The sequence below is a fragment of the Protobothrops mucrosquamatus genome, unplaced genomic scaffold (assembly GCF_001527695.2).
Source record: "Protobothrops mucrosquamatus isolate PMUCROS unplaced genomic scaffold, P.Mucros_1.0 scaffold_60, whole genome shotgun sequence".
NCBI classification, from domain to species: Eukaryota; Metazoa; Chordata; class Lepidosauria; order Squamata; family Viperidae; genus Protobothrops; species Protobothrops mucrosquamatus.
Window position 1 is genome coordinate 763,714 of NW_015386136.1, and position 22,258 is coordinate 785,971.

The 22,258-nt window shown below is 34.7% G+C and overlaps 1 protein-coding gene across 1 annotated transcript in view; it reads left to right on the plus strand.

The window, feature by feature from the left end:
* Nucleotides 1–22,258, plus strand: part of WDPCP (WD repeat containing planar cell polarity effector) — a 143,682-nt gene that overhangs the window by 24,843 nt on the left and 96,581 nt on the right. Inside the window, exons 3-8 of the mRNA XM_015812363.1 lie at nucleotides 2,953–3,035; nucleotides 3,619–3,663; nucleotides 4,758–4,808; nucleotides 7,685–7,755; nucleotides 7,998–8,057; nucleotides 14,180–14,294. Coding sequence (XP_015667849.1) covers nucleotides 2,975–3,035; nucleotides 3,619–3,663; nucleotides 4,758–4,808; nucleotides 7,685–7,755; nucleotides 7,998–8,057; nucleotides 14,180–14,294 — 403 coding nt within the window. The 5' untranslated portion in view covers nucleotides 2,953–2,974. The remainder of the gene's footprint in view (nucleotides 1–2,952; nucleotides 3,036–3,618; nucleotides 3,664–4,757; nucleotides 4,809–7,684; nucleotides 7,756–7,997; nucleotides 8,058–14,179; nucleotides 14,295–22,258) is intronic.

Consider the following 22,258-nt stretch of genomic DNA (forward strand, 5'->3'; position numbering starts at 1 on the left):
ATGAGAACCAGCTCTCGGCTGGTCACTTATGATGAGGAAATATAAAAGCAGATTGGAGACAGATCATCCTGCAGAAAATCTAAGTGGTCATTAAGAGCTGACACCAGATGGCACATAATCAAATGACACAAGAAGTAAACTGACTCTATTTGTACAGATCAGCTTTGACTCAACTCTGACTTGGAACAAAAGGGAATTTAACTTATTTCAAGGAACATAGCATTACTCCCTATAACCGTGGTGGCGAACCTATGGCACGCGTGCCACAGGTGGCACGCAGAGCCCTCTCTGTGGGCATGCACGCCATCACCCCAGTCCTAGGCCTTCAGCTGGGTTTTATAAAACCTTTTTGCGTTAGGCCTCCGGCGCTGTGTGCAAAAAAAATATGGTTCAATCAATCAATTTCAACTTCTCGCGGGGAAAAAAAAGATCTCACAAAGTTGGAATTGATTGATTGAACTTTTTAGTCCCACCCAGTCTGGCATTACCACCGCAGCCACGCCCACTCAATGGGCCATGCCCACCTGGCACCCATCAATACATAAGTGGTTTTGGGTTGCAGTTTGGGCATTCGGTCTCTAAAAGGTTCGCCATCACTGCCCTATAACATGGCTGGATTTACTTTTGATAAATACCAACTTAATCCTATCTTAGTAAAGAATATATTCATACATTTAACAAAAACCAATTAACTCTTTTGACTCCTTAGTTATATGTCTACTCCTTGTGTAGCATTTGTGGATATTTTGCTCCTTTTCGAAGATCATGAATGGCCAAACAGTTGCTGTGCTTGGAATATTCTTTATGTAGTTTTGGTCATTGACATGTACTGAAATTCAATTTCAGATTGTATTGCTCTCAGATTAAAAATGGAACTTAATATATAGCAAGGAAAACTCCATTGTTTCCATAACATGTATAGGTTCAACATTTTTTAATCTTAAATTATCCAGTTTTTAATGTTTTACTATATTGATTAAATTGTACACCGCCCAGTGCCCCTCTGTGAGTGAGATGGATGGTTAAGAAGTTTGATATGTAAATTAAATAAATAAATAAATTTGCTGAATGCCAACTTTCTCACACTTCTTCCAGTCATAACCATTCAAGAACTATATCAGGCAGCTATATGGGTTCATCTCTCCACCTTTATCCAGCTGATTCAGATGAAAAGCTTGCAAGTCATCTATATGTGAATTGCAGAGATCATAATGAAAAATTGGTTACTTATCTTTTAACTATAGTTTTTCACATGTCGTTTATAAAGTCAGACAACCTGTTCTCTTATACTATTTAGTCTTTTTTTCTTCAGATTATCTGCAGTGATTTTAGGAGCAGAACTGAGTTCAGTGAGAGCCATGCCTAGCAGCATGTTATGAATGGATGGAGTTCACATAGAAGACCCTTAAGGTCTAAACATTTTCACTTGGGGCTATGCATAAGTATATAATTATGCATGTGAATTGACAGATGATCACTTGAAGAACTGCTAACTAATTAGTTATTTTGTACTGCAGAGAGTAAATATTTTAATATTTGCTTACTGGATTCACCAGTAACATCAAGATATAACAGAATACTGAAATTCTTAACTATCATTTCTTGCTACTAAAAATTATCACCTCAATAAACTGTATAAACTTCCTTTTATAGAAGGACTAAATTAAATACTTCCTTTTATGTTTGATAATTACATAAATATATAAATACCATTAAGTATTTACATAGCAGAGATATGAAAAAATCAGTGGATGTTTTCAATGGTTCTTAAGATTGTTTTAAGATAAGATAAACTTTATTGTCATTTTTTCTGTGAATACAGTGGCACACGTTAAAAATGAAATTCTGATGCCCACTCTCAAAAGAAAATAAATATGTACCCATACACATACATCCACACGTGTATACATATGCTATACACACAAACACAATATACACACCCAGACACACACACACATACACACACACACACATCACAGTCCATTTTGAATACATGGAAAAAAGAGTCTTGAGAGTTAACAAGGTTGATACTATAAGGTACAAAGCTATTACAGAATCTATTAGTTCTGCTTTGGATACCACAAAGCCTCCTCCCAGAAGGTAACAAAGATAAATAACTCTTATAAGCTATTTTGTGCATTTAAAAAAAAATGTCTGCAAGGTGTCATTTCAAGAAATAGTATAACATTCTGATATTATTTCCTGGCGGTTCTCTGGATTTCAGATCATGGCTGCTTTTTTTCCTCACCTTAAATGTCCTTCAATCGTATTTGCATTCTGCAGGCATCACCACCATCATCTACTCAAAAAGCAATTGCTAGTCTTTTATGTAAATTATTACTCTGCAGCTTTACTGCCAAGATCTATGGCAGTATGATTATGTTACATTCAAGCACTCCTTTTCAACAACACCTGATTTCAGAGGGCTACATACAAGATCTGCTAGTACTACTGGCATTCTCTCCTTTTCTCTCCTATTTGCATTCTTTACATAACCCCAAGTCTCCTGCGGTGAGTCTCCAAATCTTTAGAACAGATCCGGGAACACAGTGAAGTGGGGAATCTGAATCATTGGTTCTGTTGGGAAAGGTATGCAACTAAATACAACTTTAAGGTAGAAAATTAGGGAAATAAGTCTCTATATATTGTTTAAATTGAATTATAAATTGAACTAACTTAATTTGATTTAATTTATTCAGTTTAAAGTAGATCAGTAAACAAGTACAGTTAGTAAATGTCAGCCTATTAAAAATATAGTGTTCTTAGGTTCTACATGTCTATAGAGGTTCTCAGTCATCCAGGTGCTTTCTTTCAGATGGCAACAGGACTTTCTTGTTTTGTGTGAAGACGTTTTTGCTTCTCATCCAGGAAGCTAGGTCCTACAGTTGTACAATAATAAAGGAATTTCATTATCTTTCATCTTACCACTGTTTCCATCTCTTTTTGCTCTAGAAATAAGTGCATACTGTTATAGATGACTGTCTTTCTCTCTGAAATGCACCTCTGGTCGGTGAAAAGCAACTTATATGTTGAAGGTAAAACAGATGTTATATTTTTTTCCAATTTTTAAAGAAACTTATCAAATCATGTTAATATTAATCTTAATGTGGTGCATTGCACTTAGTTTCCAGATTCATACAATGTACAAAAGCTTGTTAATCATTCTCCAACAAGAGACAACATTCATTATCCGATAAACACTATCTGAACAAAAGTGGTGATTTCTAACTTGATTTCCTAGCTGTTTAAAACTTTGCAGGAAAGAATACTTACCTGTAAAACTTTGGGCTGAAAGTTAATTAGATTGTCAGACTTCTTTGCTACTTATTTCAGAGAGGATAATATCCCAATTATGTAACACAAAGCAAACTTCTATCAGACTATTTAATATGCTATGTTATGTACTGTGTTGTAATTGCAATAAAGAATTTTTCAGGTATTCACATGTAAATGTATGTGTATCTACATTACGCCTATATGAAATTGTCACTCATGCATTTGTGCCTGGTAACTTGAATTATATTTGTGTCACTGCATGCTTTACTTTACTATGATGAGCAAAGAAATTTGCTCGGTTTTAAGTGCCATAATTAAGGTTGCATTTCATTAATTATCTAGACAAAGATATTGGTGTCTATCAGTACCATGAAAAGAACGAACCAGGTAAAAATTTGCCACTTATAATAAAAGTTGTAATAAGATTACAGTTAAAAATTCAGCATTTCAGAAATTTTATGTTTTTATGTTTACGTATTTATGTTGTGTATTTTCAACAATGAGTAATTTGGTCATTAAGTGCCTTTTTTATTCCAATAGTCATAGTGTTGTCTGAAACTTGTATAATATGTAGTAAATCATATAATATTTAAGTCTGCACATCTTGTTAAGGTAATTTCTTAAGATTGTACATGTGGATTTGTACATTATCTTCCTTGTATTCCCACTTCTCTTTCCTGTCTTGTTTTTATAGTATGGCTTTTCTTTGTTGATGAGATTTCAGATATTTCTACAATTTTCTACTTCCTTGTTTTAACAAAGATCTTGTCCAACTTTTCTCCTCATAAACCAAAACTATTCCAAATTACTTTGCTCTGCCACTAGTTAGCCATTAATTCAACCTACCTTTAAACATTTTTTCAACAAAAAAGTATATACTTCAGAAGTTTTCAATTTCTTATATAAAAAATATAAGGTACAATATATTGAATTGGTAGAGCCTGTTACACTTTATTTATTGAAGATCCAGTAGAGGGCATTGTAAATTCATGGGAATGCAGTGATATTGGTCTCCTGGATCCTCCTTTCCTGATATTTGAAATGGGCATTTCAGAGCGAATGATCAATTTTCTTTATCTGATTAAACTTTTTAATCCTAGAAGATTCATGATGGGCCAAAAGGTCTTTTCAGCTAGAATGACTTCCTGTTTTGGTCCACATTAAAGTGGTAGTTTGTGTCAGCATTCCATGCTGCCTCCACAAGCAGCACAGACTAGTTCTGGTTTGGATTCGGTTGTCAAGTTAATTAGAATAAAACTTGTTTAGTATCATTGCGTCTGTTGAAATTGCTTCCATTTTACAGCAAATTTAGTTTACCAGAGAAGGAAACAATGTTAAATTTTCACCCAATCAAATCTTTATTACAGTTATAGACCAGCATTGTTTTTCTCCTATGAAATACTTTTATTTTTTCAAAATATAAAATAGCAGTTTGCTGACAATAGAAATAGTTCAACTTTGTTTTTTTCTTCTTCTTGTAGAGCCGCAAATGAAAGTTGGTTATTTATATGAGAAGCAACAATTTGCAGAATGTAAGAGTATTTCCTGTTTTCTTGTTACTGCAAATAAATGTACAAATATGTAAATGTATATTTTTCTTTAACTTTACTTTTTTAAAATCAGATATAGAAGTAGCTTTCTAGATGAGAGGGCTTCTTTGTCAGAGAAGTAGCAACTTGTCCCAGAGATAGACTTTCTGTTTCTTTGCACATCTTTTGGACTATAGGTCTTATTGTTCTCATTTATTACAACCAGGCTGGTGGAAATGTAGAATCCAAAACATGTGGAAAGCACCAGGGTTCAAATAAATTATTTGGTTTTTTTCTATTGAACCTCATGAAGGAGTTGGGTGGGGTAGAAGAACTATTACAAAAGAAAATATTAAGTTCTGCCCCCTTTTTCTCTCAAATTGCAAACTCCATGACTGATACTAATTCTTTCACTTCACATAGTGTGGGGATCCTCAGCAGTCTTTCTTAAGATGAACCCACTCAGTGGACTGATTCCATTTGGGTGAGAGCATCCTGACGAAATATGGGTGTTGTGATAAGTTGGGCTTTAAAGATTAAGACTAATATCTTGAACTGAAGCTAGGAGCCTATTGGAAACCAAGCAGCAATCAAATCAAAACTGTAATGCTACTAAACTGGTTCCCCATTACTAAGCAGGCCACTACTTACAAAGGAAATTTAATTAGGATCTCCAGAACATTCATGGCCCTTATCATATTAATATCTCACCTCAAACTGACAGATAAACGCTCCAAGTAGTTTCAGATAGAAGTTTAACAGCATGAGAAAGAGGAATGAACGCTGTGTCATTCCAGACTAGACTAACAAGAGCTCAATTGTTTTTGCTGCATTCACAGTAGATATTATTCATTCAGAAAGTAGTAGAACCACTATAATCTTCCCAGTTCCAATTCTTTTTAAGTGGCCCAAATAAATGCCAGTAGGGCCACTAGTAGAGTCAGGGGAAGTACACACCCTCTACTTCCCAACAAAGATTGTCAACCAGGACAACCATTGCTATTTGCATCCAATGCGTGGGCCTGACTCCTGATTGGAAAGGAAATAGCCTATTTGTTTCCTTTAGAATCTTTATAGTGGAACTCCTACCACCTTGTCCATAATATTTTCATGATAGGAAAGCAGAGATTAGAGAGTGGATGGAGGCTATCTAGCAAGGATGGGTGAAGAAATTACTTTTTCTGAAGAGGTTGAATCACTGCCTGGTTCAAAGAGAAAACGGTCACCTCCTGTATCCACATCCCAGATAGCTGCCCGAAATGAAAGGCACAGATTCTTCAATCTTTCTCAAAGTAGATGATCTGCCTAAGTTATCTTGCAAGACTTTGCTCAAGTGGTATCTAGCTTTGAGAAATTAGAGTGATTTTATCTATGAAAATCCTGCAAAAATATCACAGTAGCCTGTAGGAAGTTCTCATCTCTATCCAGAAGGGTGTGGATAATGCTGAATAAACAGCTGGATATGAGTCTACTACTTCCTGAATGGAGGTCATGAAAGCCCAATCCCAATCTGAACCCACACCCAAGACATGGAGATTGAAGTCACATAGCTCTATAATGCTGTCATTTAGCTTTTACAACTAAGGTCTTATAAAAAAGCCATAATGCCTTTCTTACAATTAGAGCTGTTACAGTGTTTAGAATGCAGATTTCATTGCAGCTCAGTGTCCCATTCCTTTTCCCTTCTGTACTTGTATATACCGATAGATTTGGGGTTACCTTACAGCAGTTGGAGGCTGAGGCAGACGACAACTGAAGTCATCAAGATGCACGAAAGAAGGACAACTGGAGACACCCACCAATTTGAAGGCCTTTGTTCAACCAACAGCAACAAACAACCCAATGCCTCCCATCATTGCTTCCCTACATTTATGACCCACTGATGCTCCATAGCCTCAGCTAGAGTGTTCAAAAATGAGTACCACATTAAGCAACCTAAACAGTCAATCAGTAATTGAAGCAAGGGAAGCAGCATTTGGAATTCAATTGTTCAACCCACCCATCACATGTCAACTGGCCACCCACAATATTGCAGCAATCCTTGACCCACTCAATTTCATCCCAGCATTATGGACGAGTGGTTCTTTTCTGCGTGCTCTCAGAGAGTGCTGTAAAGCACTATGGGACAGTATATAAGTCTTAAGTGCTATTGCTGTTGTTCCTACAATACAATAGTATTTACTTTTATGGCCTTCCTAAGCAGTTATTTATAAATTCAACAAGATTTACATTCTTCCACTATACATATAGTACATAAGTGTTCATAGTAATTCAAAAGTCATAAACCCATAAATAAATGAATAATAAGAGACCCATGTAGAAGTAAAGACAGTAAAAAGATAGTTTCCATAGTTAGAAAAAACTTAAAAGCAAAGGGCCAAACTAAAAAAACTCCTCAACTTGGACAGTCAGACATCTGGAAGAATAAGGACTTCTCAGACAGAAGAAGGGCCAAGTAGGACTTCCATGATAATGTGTTCCATAATTCAGGCTTGATCGCAGAGAAGACCCTCCTTGTCAGTCATGCTTTGGTGGCAGTGGCAAAGACTTACTGTACATCGTCAGAAACTAGCAGACTCATAGCTGACAGACATTCTGTAGATTGCTGAATCCATATTATGTAGATTTTTCGTGGTAAATGTTCATACTTTGAAATAATATTTAACTTATTTTGAAAGTTGACACTTTAAATTATAAACAAATCGATAATGGGATTGATAATGTTCATAATGCAGTGAAAAACTACATTCCTTTTAATGTGCTCTTTTCAGTGTTTAAATGTTTTATGTTAAGATTATTCATAAACTATGGATTCAAATCAAGTACTGGTTACAGTTATTCATTATGGCATGCAATATCTTATTTATTTTATTTGCTAGCTCGAAATTATCCTTGGGTACTTAAGAACAAACGTCCAGAAAAGCTTCGAGACACACTTAAGGAGCTAGAGGTATTTTTCAGAAAGATTAACAATTAATCCAGGTTTTCAAATCTCTTTCAACACCTTTAATTTTCCAAAAGATCATCTCCTTCTGGTGATAAATTGGCTTTTGTATGGTGGGATATCCAAAACAGTTGCATCTTTGTTTTAGATGTCAGGCAATCTTTCCCCTTTGAAAAACAGAAGAACTTTAACCACATGTGAAATGTCTATAGTCATCTATTCACTGTCTACTTTCTGTTTTCCTTCAGGAACTGATGCAAAACAGTCAGTGTGTCCTGAGTAAATGGAAGAGCAAAGATGTTTGTCAGGTAAATGTTTTGACATGGTTTTGCAATGTTCAATCAACAGCACTGAACAACTGTTAAAGAGACTAGTCTTAAGTTAACTTATAAAAAAATACAGTGTTTGTTTAAGATAATTTCTTGATGCACATATTCACTTGAAGAATAAAACCAGTATAATACTCAGCTGAATGTCTTGACAAAAGTGTCTCTTTTCAAATTGGAATCAATCATGAAAAATACATAATGCTTTCAATTAAAATGAGCTATTTAGAAAATATAGGCTGCAGTCCCCCATACACTCACATAACATAGAAGTTCATTTGAAATTGGCAGGACTTACTTCTGAATCTACAAGTTTAGAATCATCCCATCACCACTTTCAGACTGGATTATCAAAGAGTTAGAAGCATAATTTAATATTTATACTTGACATGTTTGTTTTTATGACACTTCCAAACTGCCCAGAAGGTGTATGTAAATATTCACATAATATATAAAGAAAACATCTGCTCACATCTTGTTAGCGGCATAGAAAAAGTGGGAATAGGTTGGCATCATAAAGTGTGATCCAGCAATCTAATCAACAGTTTTTTTCTGAAATATGTTAAAAACTACTTCTACCTTTTTATTCTTGATATTTGTAACAGGCATATACTTGTATGACTTAATACATTGAATTTTATTAATATATACTGACTAATATTCAGTCATAGTATTGGTGTAAGAATTTAATTTTCTTGTAATTAAAGCTATACTTCATAATGATAACGTTATTGAGCTGGATAATATTTTGTTTTGCCATGTATTGTAATTTGAATACTCTTAGCTGTTAACTTCAAAGGCAAAGTTTTGATAACTGATAATGATGCATTATACTGCAATGCATAGTTACTTGAGAATAAACATCACTGAGATCAATTAAATATATTTCTCCATAAACAAATGCAGGATTGTACTTTTAAAAGCATATGTACTGCTAGGTTTTGTTAGGGAGCAATCTAAAACTAATCTAGACTGAAGTAATGTGCCTCCTTACTAAAGAATTGAAAAGCAACCAGGTGATTATTATTTTTTTATCAGACTGTTTTTTACATGGATCAAAAAATTAAGGTACATTGAGTCTGATTTCTATCCTCAAAAAATTGGTAGGAAGCATTCTGAAACTAATTAATAAACATATATTATAGGTTTCCCTATGAATTAAATCAGCATGATATATAAAAAGGAAATCCTGCTTCACCAATCTTACAGTGTCAGATAGAAGTGATTTGGTCAACTTTCAAAAACTTAGTAAAGCCTTTATAGGTATTTCTTACTTACCAGTAATTAGAATTGGGAACTCCGTCGCTAAGTGATGCTGTCATAAAGTATAGTTTCATGTGAGCATGCCAACTTACTACAGCAATTCCAGCAGTTCCAGTTGCCATTGTTGTAGGCGAATCTCACGTGGTCACAGTATTCTGTGGTCACATCATCGGCATTTGTGATCTCTTCTTGGTTTCCCCATTGACTTTGCTTGCCAGAAGTTGGCAGTGAACATTACAAATAGTGATTGCATTAGCACAGGATCCTGCAGCGTTTTCATTGGAGGTAGTTGGCTGGCATCCAAATTGCAATCATGTGACCACTGCAACAGCAAGTCATTAGTACCCCTTAGATATTAAAACAAGGACTACCTATAAGTTTATTTGTAGTTATGGCATAAGAGGTTGTGTTCTCTTATGGTGAGATAACTGATCTGAAGAAAGAAAAAATAAAAGCAATCCTCTATGGAGATCAGTTAACAGTAGATTTCTTCTTGGAACCATTTAAATTGTCTGATATGGTTGGGATTCTAGGGTCTTAGATGGGAAGGAACTAAGCTGAGTGAAGAATCGCATGCAAATGAGTATCTTTGCTCATTACATAGCAATTTCCTGTCAGCTGGAGAAGATTCTGATGAATTAGGCTTCATTATATTGCCTATTCAAACCTTGTTTTTGGTACAGTTGTACAAAATCCAGTCTTCTAAGATTTCCCTTGAAAAAATATGTTTATATTAGAAATTTACCTCATAAAATTATGAAACAAATTGGTGGCAAGTCAAATAAAGGCAAACCAACATATGTCATGGAGGTTTGGGCACAGGGTTACATAGAGCTTTCCAACAAATCTCTCAAACATCAGTAAATTCTACTGTCCAACTACTATTGTGGCAAGTAATCTAGAAACTACATGTAGGCTACCAGAGCTGCCTGCATGTATCTGTGTGTTCCATTCATCATCTTATGTTGCCTGTGGTGATTGTGGTTTTGAGATAGCAGCCTCTTTTCTCTTATTTTCCTCTTTCATTAAAAACTTTGTTTTCCTTTTAAAAGCATGGATAATTTTCCCTTATGGTCCATTGTTTTAGAATGTTCTCAGCTCGGGTGGTGGAAGAGGATAATGTTGCTGTAGTGATTGGAGATGTAAATTTGGTGGGATGGGTGGCTGCTGGAAAATAGGTCAGCCAAAGGGGCTAAGGCAGTGGTGGCGAACCTATGGCATGGGTGCCACAGGGGGCACTCAGAGCCCTCTCTGTGGGCACGTGCACCGTCGCCCCAGTCCTAGGCCTTCAGCTGGTTTTATAAAACCTTTTCACTTTAGGCCTCCACCGCCATGTGCAAAAAAAAAAAAAAGGTTCAATCAATAAGTCAATTTCAACTTCTGGCGGGAAAAAGCAAGATCTTGCAAAGTTGGAATTGATTGATTGAGCTTTTTAGTCCCACCCAGTCTGCCATTATCACTGCAGCCACGCCCACCCAAGGGGCCACACCCACCCAAGGGGCCACGCCCACCCAAGGGGCCACGCCCACCCAAGGGGCCACACCCGCCCGGATCTCAACGATGCATAAGTGGGTTTTGGGTTGCAGTTTGGGCACTCAGTCTCTAAAAGGTTCGCTATCACTGGGCTAAGGGTATGAATGCGGGAGTTGAAATGTAACCAATTTTTAGATATTTTTCTCCATTTTTTTCCTCTCCTTTTGCATCTCAGTATCAGAAAAATTGATATATATATTTAGAAAGGCTTCATACACCTTTTTCAAAAGCTAGCAGATCAACCCCTGAAAATCCAGCCCTTGCACAACCTGCATCAAATCGTAATATCATTGTTCCACTCACTTTGACTATTGGCTATTCAAAAGAAGTATCAGATAATAAAGCTAAAGTGTTTTTGTCTGTTGTTTCTCAAAACACATACAGTTGTGACTATCTAATACTGTATAGACTGTTGATACTGCAGTGAGATGGCAGCCACTAATATAAGCAATTCATAGGAAAATTTAGCTGGTATTTAAAATTTTGAGTTAAAAAGCACATTGAAAAGAATATTCTCTTGTGATTAGTATTTTTACTTGGAAGGTATCTGAACTTGGTTATTGATGTGCAATGATAGATTCCTTATAGCAACAAATGTCAATGTATTTGTTATAGATGGTATTCATGGAGACTTGGCAGGAAGTAAACACCTCCCTTTTCTAAATAGATTATTCATTTATTTCTTGAGGAAGCCTCAACAAGGAATACTATAGACAGATTTTTTTATATAGTACTTTTTATATATATTCCATACATTAATCTATACAGCCTCTAGGGAGTTTTGTTATTCTTCAGATACTGTCATTTATTTTGGTGAGGGAAGGGCAATTAAAAATACTTCCAAAATACTATTAAGATACAAAATCATATCTATTTCAGAATCAATTGAGATTTTATCTAATCCTACTGCAATATAAGAATAAACTGAAATGCTGAGATCTTGCAATAAAAGATGTGTGAATCTAACTGTGTCTAATGTTTTTACTAGGACAAAACCTTAAAGGACATTTGCCATCACTTGGGTAGTTTCAATAACTATCTAGATGATTACCTGAAGATAGTTTTACTAGACTAAAGATGGTGGTGATTCTAATACAGTTTATATTTTACAAACAAAATCTGCTTTACCTAGGTGTTTTCAGAGATTTAAATAGCATTTGCTTTAAACTAGTGAATCATAGTCTTTATACTTTGTATGAACTATTTTACTTGGTAAGTACAAGTATTTGCCCAATCAGAGATGGATAATTTTTTGATAACCAAAATAGCATATTTAATTATTTTGCGGGAAATCGAAGATTGCAAAATGCATGGAATTTCATCAAATGTATAACAAAGCTAAATTTGGCTGGCAGTTTTGGAAGCTTTTGAGATTTTTAAATTAAGTTATGCCTATTTTAAGACGTGTGAGCTTTTTTCCAAATTTATTTATTCTTTATATAATTTTATGTGGCAACTTAGTTGACATGTGATTAAGGGTGGCAATCAGTAAAATAATCACAATTATTTAAAAAGTTAAAATCAATATTTCATGTACAGAATAAAATCCAACCTATACCCAGTCCAAGCTATACCCAGTTCACATCTTTTCAAAGGGCCTGCAAGGTTGGACCATCCAAATCTCAGGTGTTATTACTTATGTCATTCTATAGGTCAGAAGGGATACTGAGGGTCATGAAAAAGAACCTTTGGTTCCATGCAGAGAGAGTGCAATTTACTCATCCCTGTACTACATATATCTTAACAGTTGGTAATGATCATAGTTAAGCTGTGGTTTGATATAATGTATGTATGTAAAAATATACATTTGATTCTATGATTATAAAATCTCCCTTTACCCAAATCTGAGCAAGGCTTATTTAAATTATGTTCTATTTTTTCTGTAAACTATTTAAACAAGGTATTTATGGTTAATTTTAAATCCATTATTTGTTAAGTATCCTTAGACAGGTCAGTAAACTAGGGCAAATTTACAGTCCTTTCATCAGTGCTCAGATGTTACACTACAAAAACAAATCTACTGTTTGTAAATGATAGTTATAAATTTTATTTATTATATTTTTATCCCACTTTTATTATTTTATAAGTAACTCAAGGCAATGAACATACATAATACTTCTGCTCTGTTGATCTCCTTGGTTCTGGGTTTTTGTATAGTTTTAAATTTTTTTATTGCTTTTCTGTTTATCTTTTTATGTTTTCTAAGGGGAGATAGGCAGCATCGAAATTTATTAAATAAATTTTCCTCACACAAATAACCCTGTGAGATGGGCTTAGGGAAAGTAATTGGCCCAAAGTTATCCAGCTTGACTTTTATGCTTAAGGCAGGACTAGAACTCCTGGTTTCTAGGCAGCATCTTAATCACTACATCAAATTGGCTCTGGTAGTTTGAAGCATTCTGAAAATTCTGGCAGATAGAAACATTCAACGAACTGTATATTGTATAGGAAGTAAGTTCAGGTCATCCTTGTTTAATAACCACCTGTTCAGCGACCATTCAAATTTACAACATCCCTGAATGAATGGTTGTTACGACTGGACTTTGTACTTATGGCCTGCACAGCGCCCCATAGTCATATGATTGTAATTTGCAAATTTCCCTGCTGGCAAGCAAAGTAAATGGAGAAGCTGGCTGGAAGACAAAAGTCATGGTCACATGAGGTCTTTGCTTAACAATCCAGTCAGTCTGTGATTAATGATGACAATTGGGTTTGCCGGAACTGCCATTGTTTATTATGCAGTCATATTTTGTGGGGGGTTTTCCACTACATCACTAAATGACATTTAGTGTTATTAGACAAGAACTACTTATGTGTTTCATACTTTGTAACAATTGCTTCAGTGTTCATTTTCATCCCAATCTTATTTTCAGTTTTTTTAAAAACATGTTTTTACCTGGTGCTGTTTTTATCTTGGCATTGTTACTATAACCTTTAGTTTGGAATACATAGATACAAGTTATTAAATGATTTGGTCATACTGCCTTGAATCTATGGTGCCTTTTTATTACTCAATTGCATTTTCATTAGGCAGCCACCTGGGAAAAGATTTCAAACTTAAATGACACACTTCTATTATTGTATATGCACATTATGGGAAGTACTTCATTCAGTAGCATTTGACACGTGTTTATATCATAATTCCTTTGCTTTTGCTTTTGTGTCTTTCTTTGATTATTAATAATCTCTTACTGCATTTGACACATTTCAACAGTTGAATTATTATATGACCTTTAAAATATAAATTTAGTATGAAACTTACAATCTCTGTTAATAACTTTTATTTTTTCCTGTCTCTTTGGATTCAGCTTCTCTTTTCTTCAGGTATACTGGTATCTCTAAGCCTTTCTGGACCACAGCTAGAAGAAGTCGTGATTGACAGAACCCTGATGGGAAAGTTCATCTCTAACACTATCAGTGATGGTAATTATACCTATGTGCATGCAATTCATCTGCCTGCATTTAGAAGCTCAAGAGGAGAAATAGTATGTCAACAGGTAGACCAATTATTACCACTAGGGACTTGAAAACATTGGAAGTAATTGCATAAAATTCTACAGTTACTACCCTCAGGACAAAACCACTTTAGGAAAAAACATTATTTTTATCAGCTATTATATTCATTTTTTTTAAAAACTCAGGTTAGCATGTAATTTTTCCCCAAAGCATTAAAGTTTTAGCACAAGTAACTTTTCCTGTTTGAGTGGATTATATTTTGATCAGGCTTGGTCATAGAGTATGTTCAGCCATATTATCTGACATCTGTTAAATAAATAACATAGATTGAATTTAAGTCCTTCTACATTAAAAGTAAGTTTTCTAATAAAGAGCAATGACTCTTTTCCATTTGTGATCTGTTGACAGTATGACTCAAAAAATGTGATTTTTAAAAAACAAGTTACATGAAGATGTTTAACAGTAAACTTTAGCTTTTAACACAAACGTCCACTATTGTATTAGGTCAGAACACTTAAGGGCATCATTCCAAAAACTAAATAAGTTAGTATCATCTTCATCACCCTCCATTAATTTCTTAAAAGAGCTTTAACTGATTTCTCCAAAATGTCTAACTTTTTTTTTAATTCCAGCAAGAAGCAATGACATTGGGACTAAATAGTCTAAATATCTAGAATCAAATGTATTTCCAAGAATTCACAGGGAAATGAATGAAACTAGTTGATCCAAAATAATATTATGAAAGGTCCAGCATGCCATGGAAAAAAGATTAATCTGCTCATTTTTAGTTGATTTTATCCTATAATGTAATATTTTCATGGTAAAAAAATATAATTTCAATCCAATAATATTTTTATAAGTACAATATATCTCAATATTTGCCAGTATTTTAATAAGATCAAGTAATTCATCTCACATTGAATTTAGTCTTCGAGTGAAGTTCATCTTCAGTCCACTTTCCTAGCCAATAACAAATAATTCTGAACTATTTAAATTTTGTTTCATTTGTCTCAGTATAGGGGACTTATTCACAGAGTTTCAAAGAATCTTTATGGCACGATAAATGAATTAACCTAAAACATTTACCCCTCTATTTTTAAAATAATATTTTATTGATTTTCTCATTTTACAATTGAATATTTAAAAAGCAGCATGATGACTGGGTTAATCAATAGTTCAATAATGAACATAAACCTTTAGTATAAATCTCATGTTACAACATCAAATATTTCCTCTCTTTTTCCATTAATATCTGTTATCTCATATTGGGCTAATACAATTCTTATTGTTATCAACTAAATGAAAACATCTTTGTTACACTTATCAATAATTTTTAGCTTATACATATCTTAATTGCGTTTGCACCTAATCCTTGTATGCAATCAATGTCCTGTTGTTGCTTTTTTTTCAGGCTTTAATTTCCCATCAATATTGAAAGTAACACTATTATTTATGATTTCCAAGTATTTTATGTTTAGGTGACCAAAGGTTTCCCTTATCTCAACTTCTCCCTTTTTCCTTTTTCATACCAAAGTCTAATATTCTAGTTACACATCTTATCTATTTAATTATAATGTTACTCTATTTTCTAAAGGTTATCTATTTTCCACCATATTCAGCCATCTAATTGGTAATAATATAATATCCCCTCTAATGTCAAAGGCATTATTTTCTTCAGCCTTACTCTGGCTTTCTTCCTTTGCCAGCTAACCTTCCATGTCAGTGCCTTTGAATCATCAAATAGTTCTCCCTCTATTTTTATATATATTATTTGGAATAAGAAAGACCATTTGGTTGAAGTTTTTTTGGGAGAACAAGCCCATTGGTATTCATTAAACTGCCTCCCTATTACTCCAATTCCCCACATTTGTCCTGATAGCTTTATAGTCCATTCAATCTGTTCTTCTTCCTTTCCCTCAAATATATTCTGATTTCTTGATTTGTGAAAAATCTTTTCCATTTTCAATGTTGTCACTCCATTTTCTGTTTTTTCAGTTGGCTGGGTCTGTTGGTCAGTTGGGTCCTCTGTCTTAGTGTTTAGTTGTTCCAATTTTCCTTTTGTTTTCTGCGTTGTTAATTCTTTGCTTGTAATCAAGATCTGGATTTGTATATTTAAGCTAGAACATTGTTCCTTTGTGTTGCTTCTTATTTTATCACAAGCTGAAAGGATAGTTTCATGTATTGATTTCAACATGGAAAGGATTTTTTCCTGATCTTCATCCATATTTTCTTGATAATATGTTAAGTTGGAGACTTTAGAATCGAACGTTAAAAACAATTTTTTATGTTTTGTAGCTGGGTATGGGACATCTATTTCACATTTTATAAGTAGTCTTTATAATAGAAATTGTTTATCAAGTAACAGTTTATAATCCAAGGTGTTCCATCATCTCATGTAATAATATATGCTTCTCATGCAGGGAAATAGGAAAGCAGTTCCCCAAGCATAGCTCTGAGAGTCAGTAAAAGTTTACATTCATAGTTCAAGCAGGCAAGCTTCCAAAACAGTACATCATCCCTGCCACACAGATAAGTCGCCCAGAAATCCTTTCTTTGCAGCTGGATTTTTCAAAGGTGGTAGCTGTCAAGGCCAAACAAATTTTATCTGAAGTCTGGGCTTCAAGCCAGGTTTCTTTTAGGCAATAACAAATTGTAATACCATAATTCGCCACAGGATTTCACCAACGCCGTTTTATAGCTTTCTAAGTCCAAAACTTATACGGTGGTTTTTCAAGTCTTATTTTTTAAACAAAAAACAAAAGTCTCCAATAAGAAAAAAGAACACTTTTAATCCCCATGTTTCTAAAGAATATATATCCAATTAGGTTAAAATTAATCTTATGGTTGCTCTGTTTCCCCTGGGTAGTTAGTTGCTGCTTTTCTTAGAGGGTGGGGCAAGGCAAGGTTTATTGTCATTTTTTTTTGTACTATGGGCACAACGGCACACATCAAAAATGAAATTTAGTTGCCCTCTCTCAAAGAGAAACACATACATGACACACACCTAAACATACTATATACAACATATGTATAGACCCACACCCCTACATATACATAACAAATAAATATTAAACACTGTCCATCTTGAATATATAACGGAAGGAGGAAGCTTGAGAGTTCACAAGGTTAATAATGTATAAAAAGAATTGGTTGGCCTTTTGCTGCTTGTTTTTTTGCATTCTAATCAAATGTAAATGATGTCAACCAAACCTAGATTTAAGAAACATTATTTTGTTTCCATTTTTCAGAAAATCAGTTCCAACTTCTTACCATCTTCTAATTTAATCATTGTATCCTCAACCTCGTTGGTATCACTAGTAATGTTGCATAAATTCTTTCAAAGAAGTGCATGTGGCGGCAGTCAGGAGCAGCTTCTGAAACAGTTATGTGAGCTTTTAACAGTTTGAAGAGGTGCTTCATTTTGGTTCTTTCCAAAACACAACCTTTAGAAGATTTGCAGAGCTCCAATCTTTAATGGCTCTAATATCCATCTTCCAAATATGGTCATGACAACTTTTTAAAGAAAGTTGTCACGACTGTAATTTTTAAAGAAAATATTGGACAGTCATTTGTCCAGAATGATATAGGGTCTCCTGCTTGTACAGAGGGTTGGATTAGAAGACCTCTAAGGATTAGAAGACCTTCCAGCTCTGTTATTCTGTTATTCTTGGTAGTTGATGAAATTATTGCCATAATAGGGAAAGATAGTGGTGGAGCTTAACTTGGGCATTACCCAAACAAACAATGAATGAGTTCTTTCAGATGTTTAGAACAAAAAATAATCTACTTGTTTCTAATTCTCCCAGCTTCAATTAAAATAATAATTAAAAGGATATCACTATATAAATACTACATGGGATGTCAGAATATTGATCGCTGTCTGACAACAGTGCCATTTTGACTAAAAGTCAGAGAGCTTTTCTCTTGTGATGTACCTTTCAGAGGATTCCAGTTTTGGATGCTACATGAGGAAAAGTGCACACTTGCACAACCTAATTGGCTTGGGAATTTCAAATTGCAAGCACAGGAATATATGTTAAAATATACTAATTTGATTACCTAAAATTTGCAGAAGTCTTGGATTAATTTGTTCCAAGTTTTCAATTCTCACAAGCTTTCTCTCCAATGTAACTCTGCAAATGTTTTACTGAGGAAAAGGTATTCTGCATTCTCTGTTTATTGAGGTGAATGTTTTACTGTTAATATTCCAGTGAAAGTCAATGGTATCAGTATGAGTTGATTCAGATAAATTCAATTCCATACATGGAAGCCTCTTTTTATTATTTCTAGAATAAACAATACTATGTCTTGAAATGATCAGTTATCATTTACTTTTAACTGTTCCTCCTAATTTACACTTTCTACTTTTTTAGATTTTACCATGCATTATTATATAATGCAGAGATATTGGAGAAACTAAGAGAAATGAGAAACCACTAATGATTGAATAAACAACTACTCATAGATAGAAGAAAATGATATAATATTTTGTTAGTCAATTGCTTATGTATACCAAAGTAAAATAAACAAAATAGCAGCAAAAAGACTCAGACACTGTTAATTTATATATGAGATATCAGTTCAAACTAATTTCTAAATCCATTCACCATTTTCAATAATCACATCAAAGGCAAAACTACATGATACAGATAGCTCTGTATGCCTTCTCCCTCTGCTGTAAGGACTTTTAATCACATAGCCGGTGGCTTAAGATTAAGGACGTAGTTTCCCCCCTCCCCAACTGTTCCTTTTCCCATGGCAGTTAAAAGAAAGGTCACCGTATCTATTGTTTGTTAGAGAAATGCAGGTGTGGAGGGCATTTTGAATAGACAAATGGCTGGATAGAAAAGGATTCCTTGCCCATCTTTTCTATCCTACCATGTATCCTTTATTCCACCTGAAGCCACTTACAATATTTTCATATGAAAAAAGGAAACTGGGTAGAGAGGGAGAATTCACATAATTACATAAAATGAAAAAATCCCCCTTAGCTAAAGAAACCATAGTCTTACAGGGGGAAGAAAACTATTATTTCAGTTCTACAGATTTGAAAGGATTTAAATATATAGCTAACTTTGTCCAATCCTCCCAAATCTAAGCAGAGTTGGTCCTGGTTGCGATTTTTATGGGAGACCACCAAAAAATGCCAATATATTGCAAATTTGAATCCCCAAAAAAGGCAATGACAATCCACTGCCTTATTCTGTAAAAAAAAGTGACATGAATAGGCAAATACTCCAATAGTGATTTAATTCAGAATTTAAATAAAACCGAGAAAGTGGTAATTTAATAAATTTAGTATTCACAGAAATTATACTTTTAAAATGATATTTTTAACTGATAGTTGTCTATACTTCACATTATTGTAAATCTAGACAGCTGTTATTAACAAAGATCTGCATTTAAGTGAATAATTTTAATTATTACTGGAGGTCTGAAACATTCAGTTTGAATAGTACAGTGCTAAAAAAATGGTACTGAAGATTTATTGTTTTACTTTAAATCTACATAGCTATAACATATAAAAACATAATCCACAATAACCTCAAGACAAAGTAAGAAACCTATAAAGGCTGCTGTGGTGAATATCAAAATCAATATACAATAAACTCCAAACCACTACCACAGAGGCTTCGACTAAGATATTGCTGTTAAAACAATTTCATATTTGAAATAAAAACATTAGTTGTAATGCTTCCAGTGTACTGAGATTTACTTAGCTAATTAATTTGTAGTGAAAGTGCCTAAATCTATATAAATAAAAATGTAAATGTTCGTTTGTTCAAAATCTTAAATCTCTTAAAGTTCTTAACCGATTGCTTTGAACTTTTGACACAACGTTGCATTCGAATACACGCGTGTTTTTATATACCTACTATTATATAGATGTCACACCTGTGACACAAACGTGCGCTTTCTCTTTTCTTTCTTTTCCATTTAACCAGACTGAGCCACAGCAACGCGTGGCCGGGTACAGCTAGTGGAAAATAAGATAATACAATAATAAAATGAAGTAAGAAATTAGGATATTAGTATCAGGAGTTACAGTAGTGACAAATGCTAAATGTTGGCATCCTTCTACAAATTGTGCAAAGTTGTACTTCATGCAGCAGGAAGCTCAACATTTTATAATTTGACTGCTTACAGAAATGAAATTATTAGCATAAAAACTAGGAAGTTAATTATTGTATTGGAAAATTTTGGAGCACAAGATATTATAATAATAATAATAATAATAATAATAATAATAATAATAATAATAGTAAAGTTGGAAGGGACCTTGGAGGTCATCTAGTCCAACCCCCTGCTCAGGCAGGAAACCCTATACCATTTCGGACAAATGGCTGTCCAGTCTCTTCTTAAAAACCTCCAGTGTTGGAGCATTCACCGCTTCTGGAGGCAGGTTGTTCCACTGCTTAATTGTTCTAACTGTCAGGAAGTTTCTCCTTAGTTCTAGGTTGCTTCTCTCCTTGCTTAGTTTCCACCCGTTGCTTCTTGTCCTGCCTTCAGGCGCCTTGGAAAATAGCTTGACACCCTCTTCTTTGTGGCAGCCCCAATTCCAGCAACCGTTCCTTATATGTTTTAGCCTCCAGTCCCCTAATCATCTTTGTTGCTCTTCTCTGTACTCTTTCTAGAGTCTCAACATCTTTTTTACATCGCGGTGACCAAAATTGGATGCAGTATTCCAAGTGTGGCCTTACCAAGGCATTGTAAAGTGGTATTAACACTTCACGTGATCTTGATTCTATCCCTCTGTTAATGCAACCTAGCATTGTGTTGGCCTTTTTGGCAGCTGCAGCACATTGCTGGCTCATATTTAGGTGATTGTCCACTAGGACTCCGAGGTCCCTCTCACAGTTACTACTATTGAGCAAGGTACCCCCTATACTATACCTGTACATTTGGTTTTTCTTGCCTAAATGTAGAACCTTGCTTTTTTCACCATTAAATTTCATTTTGTTAGATAGCGCCCAGTGTTCAAGTCTGTCCAGATCCTTTTGTATCTTAAGCCTGTCTTCTGGAGTGTTGGCTATTCCTGCCAGCTTGGTGTCGTCTGCAAATTTGATGAATTCCCCATCTATACCCTCGTCCAAATTGTTGATATAGATATTGAAGAGCACTGGGCCCAGAACAGAACCCTGGGGTACCCCACTACACACTTCCCTCCATGTAGATGCGGTTCCATTGAGGACCACACGCTGAGTACGGCCGTCAGCTAGCTACGGATCCATCTGGTGGTGGTGCTTTCTACCCCACATTTTTCTATCTTGTCAAGTAGTAGGTTGTGATCTACTTTATCAAATGCCAAGTAAATTATGTCCACAGCATTCCTCTGATCCACTAATTTTGTCACTTGGTCAAAGAATGCAATAAGATTTGTCTGGCATGATCTATTTTTGACAAACCCATGTTGGCTTTTAGTAATGACTTTGTTTGCCTCTAGGTGTTCGTTGATTCGTTGTTTGATTATCTTTTCCAGGATCTTCCCAGGTATTGAGATCAGGCTGATAGGTCTGTAATTTCCTGGGTCCATTTTTTTCCCTTTTTTGAAGATGGGAACTACATCAGCTCTTTTCCAGTCCTCTGGTAGTTCCCCAGTGCTCCAGGATCTTTGAAAAATATAGTTCAGTGGTTCTGAGATCACATCTGCCAGTTCCTTGAGACCTTGGGGTGTAATCATCTGGTCCTGGCGATTTGAACTCGTCTAGGCTGGACAGGTGCTCACTTACCGTTTTCTTGCCTATCTTAACTTGTGTTTCTATTCTGTTTTTTATGGCACTATTTTCGATAGGTTGGTCTGTTTTTTCCCTTTGTGTAAAGACAGATGCAAAAAACGAGTTAAATAGTTCTGCTTTCTCCCTGTTGCTTGTCACCTTCTTGCCACTTTCACCCACTAATGGACCAATCATTTCCTTCACTTTTTTCTTGTT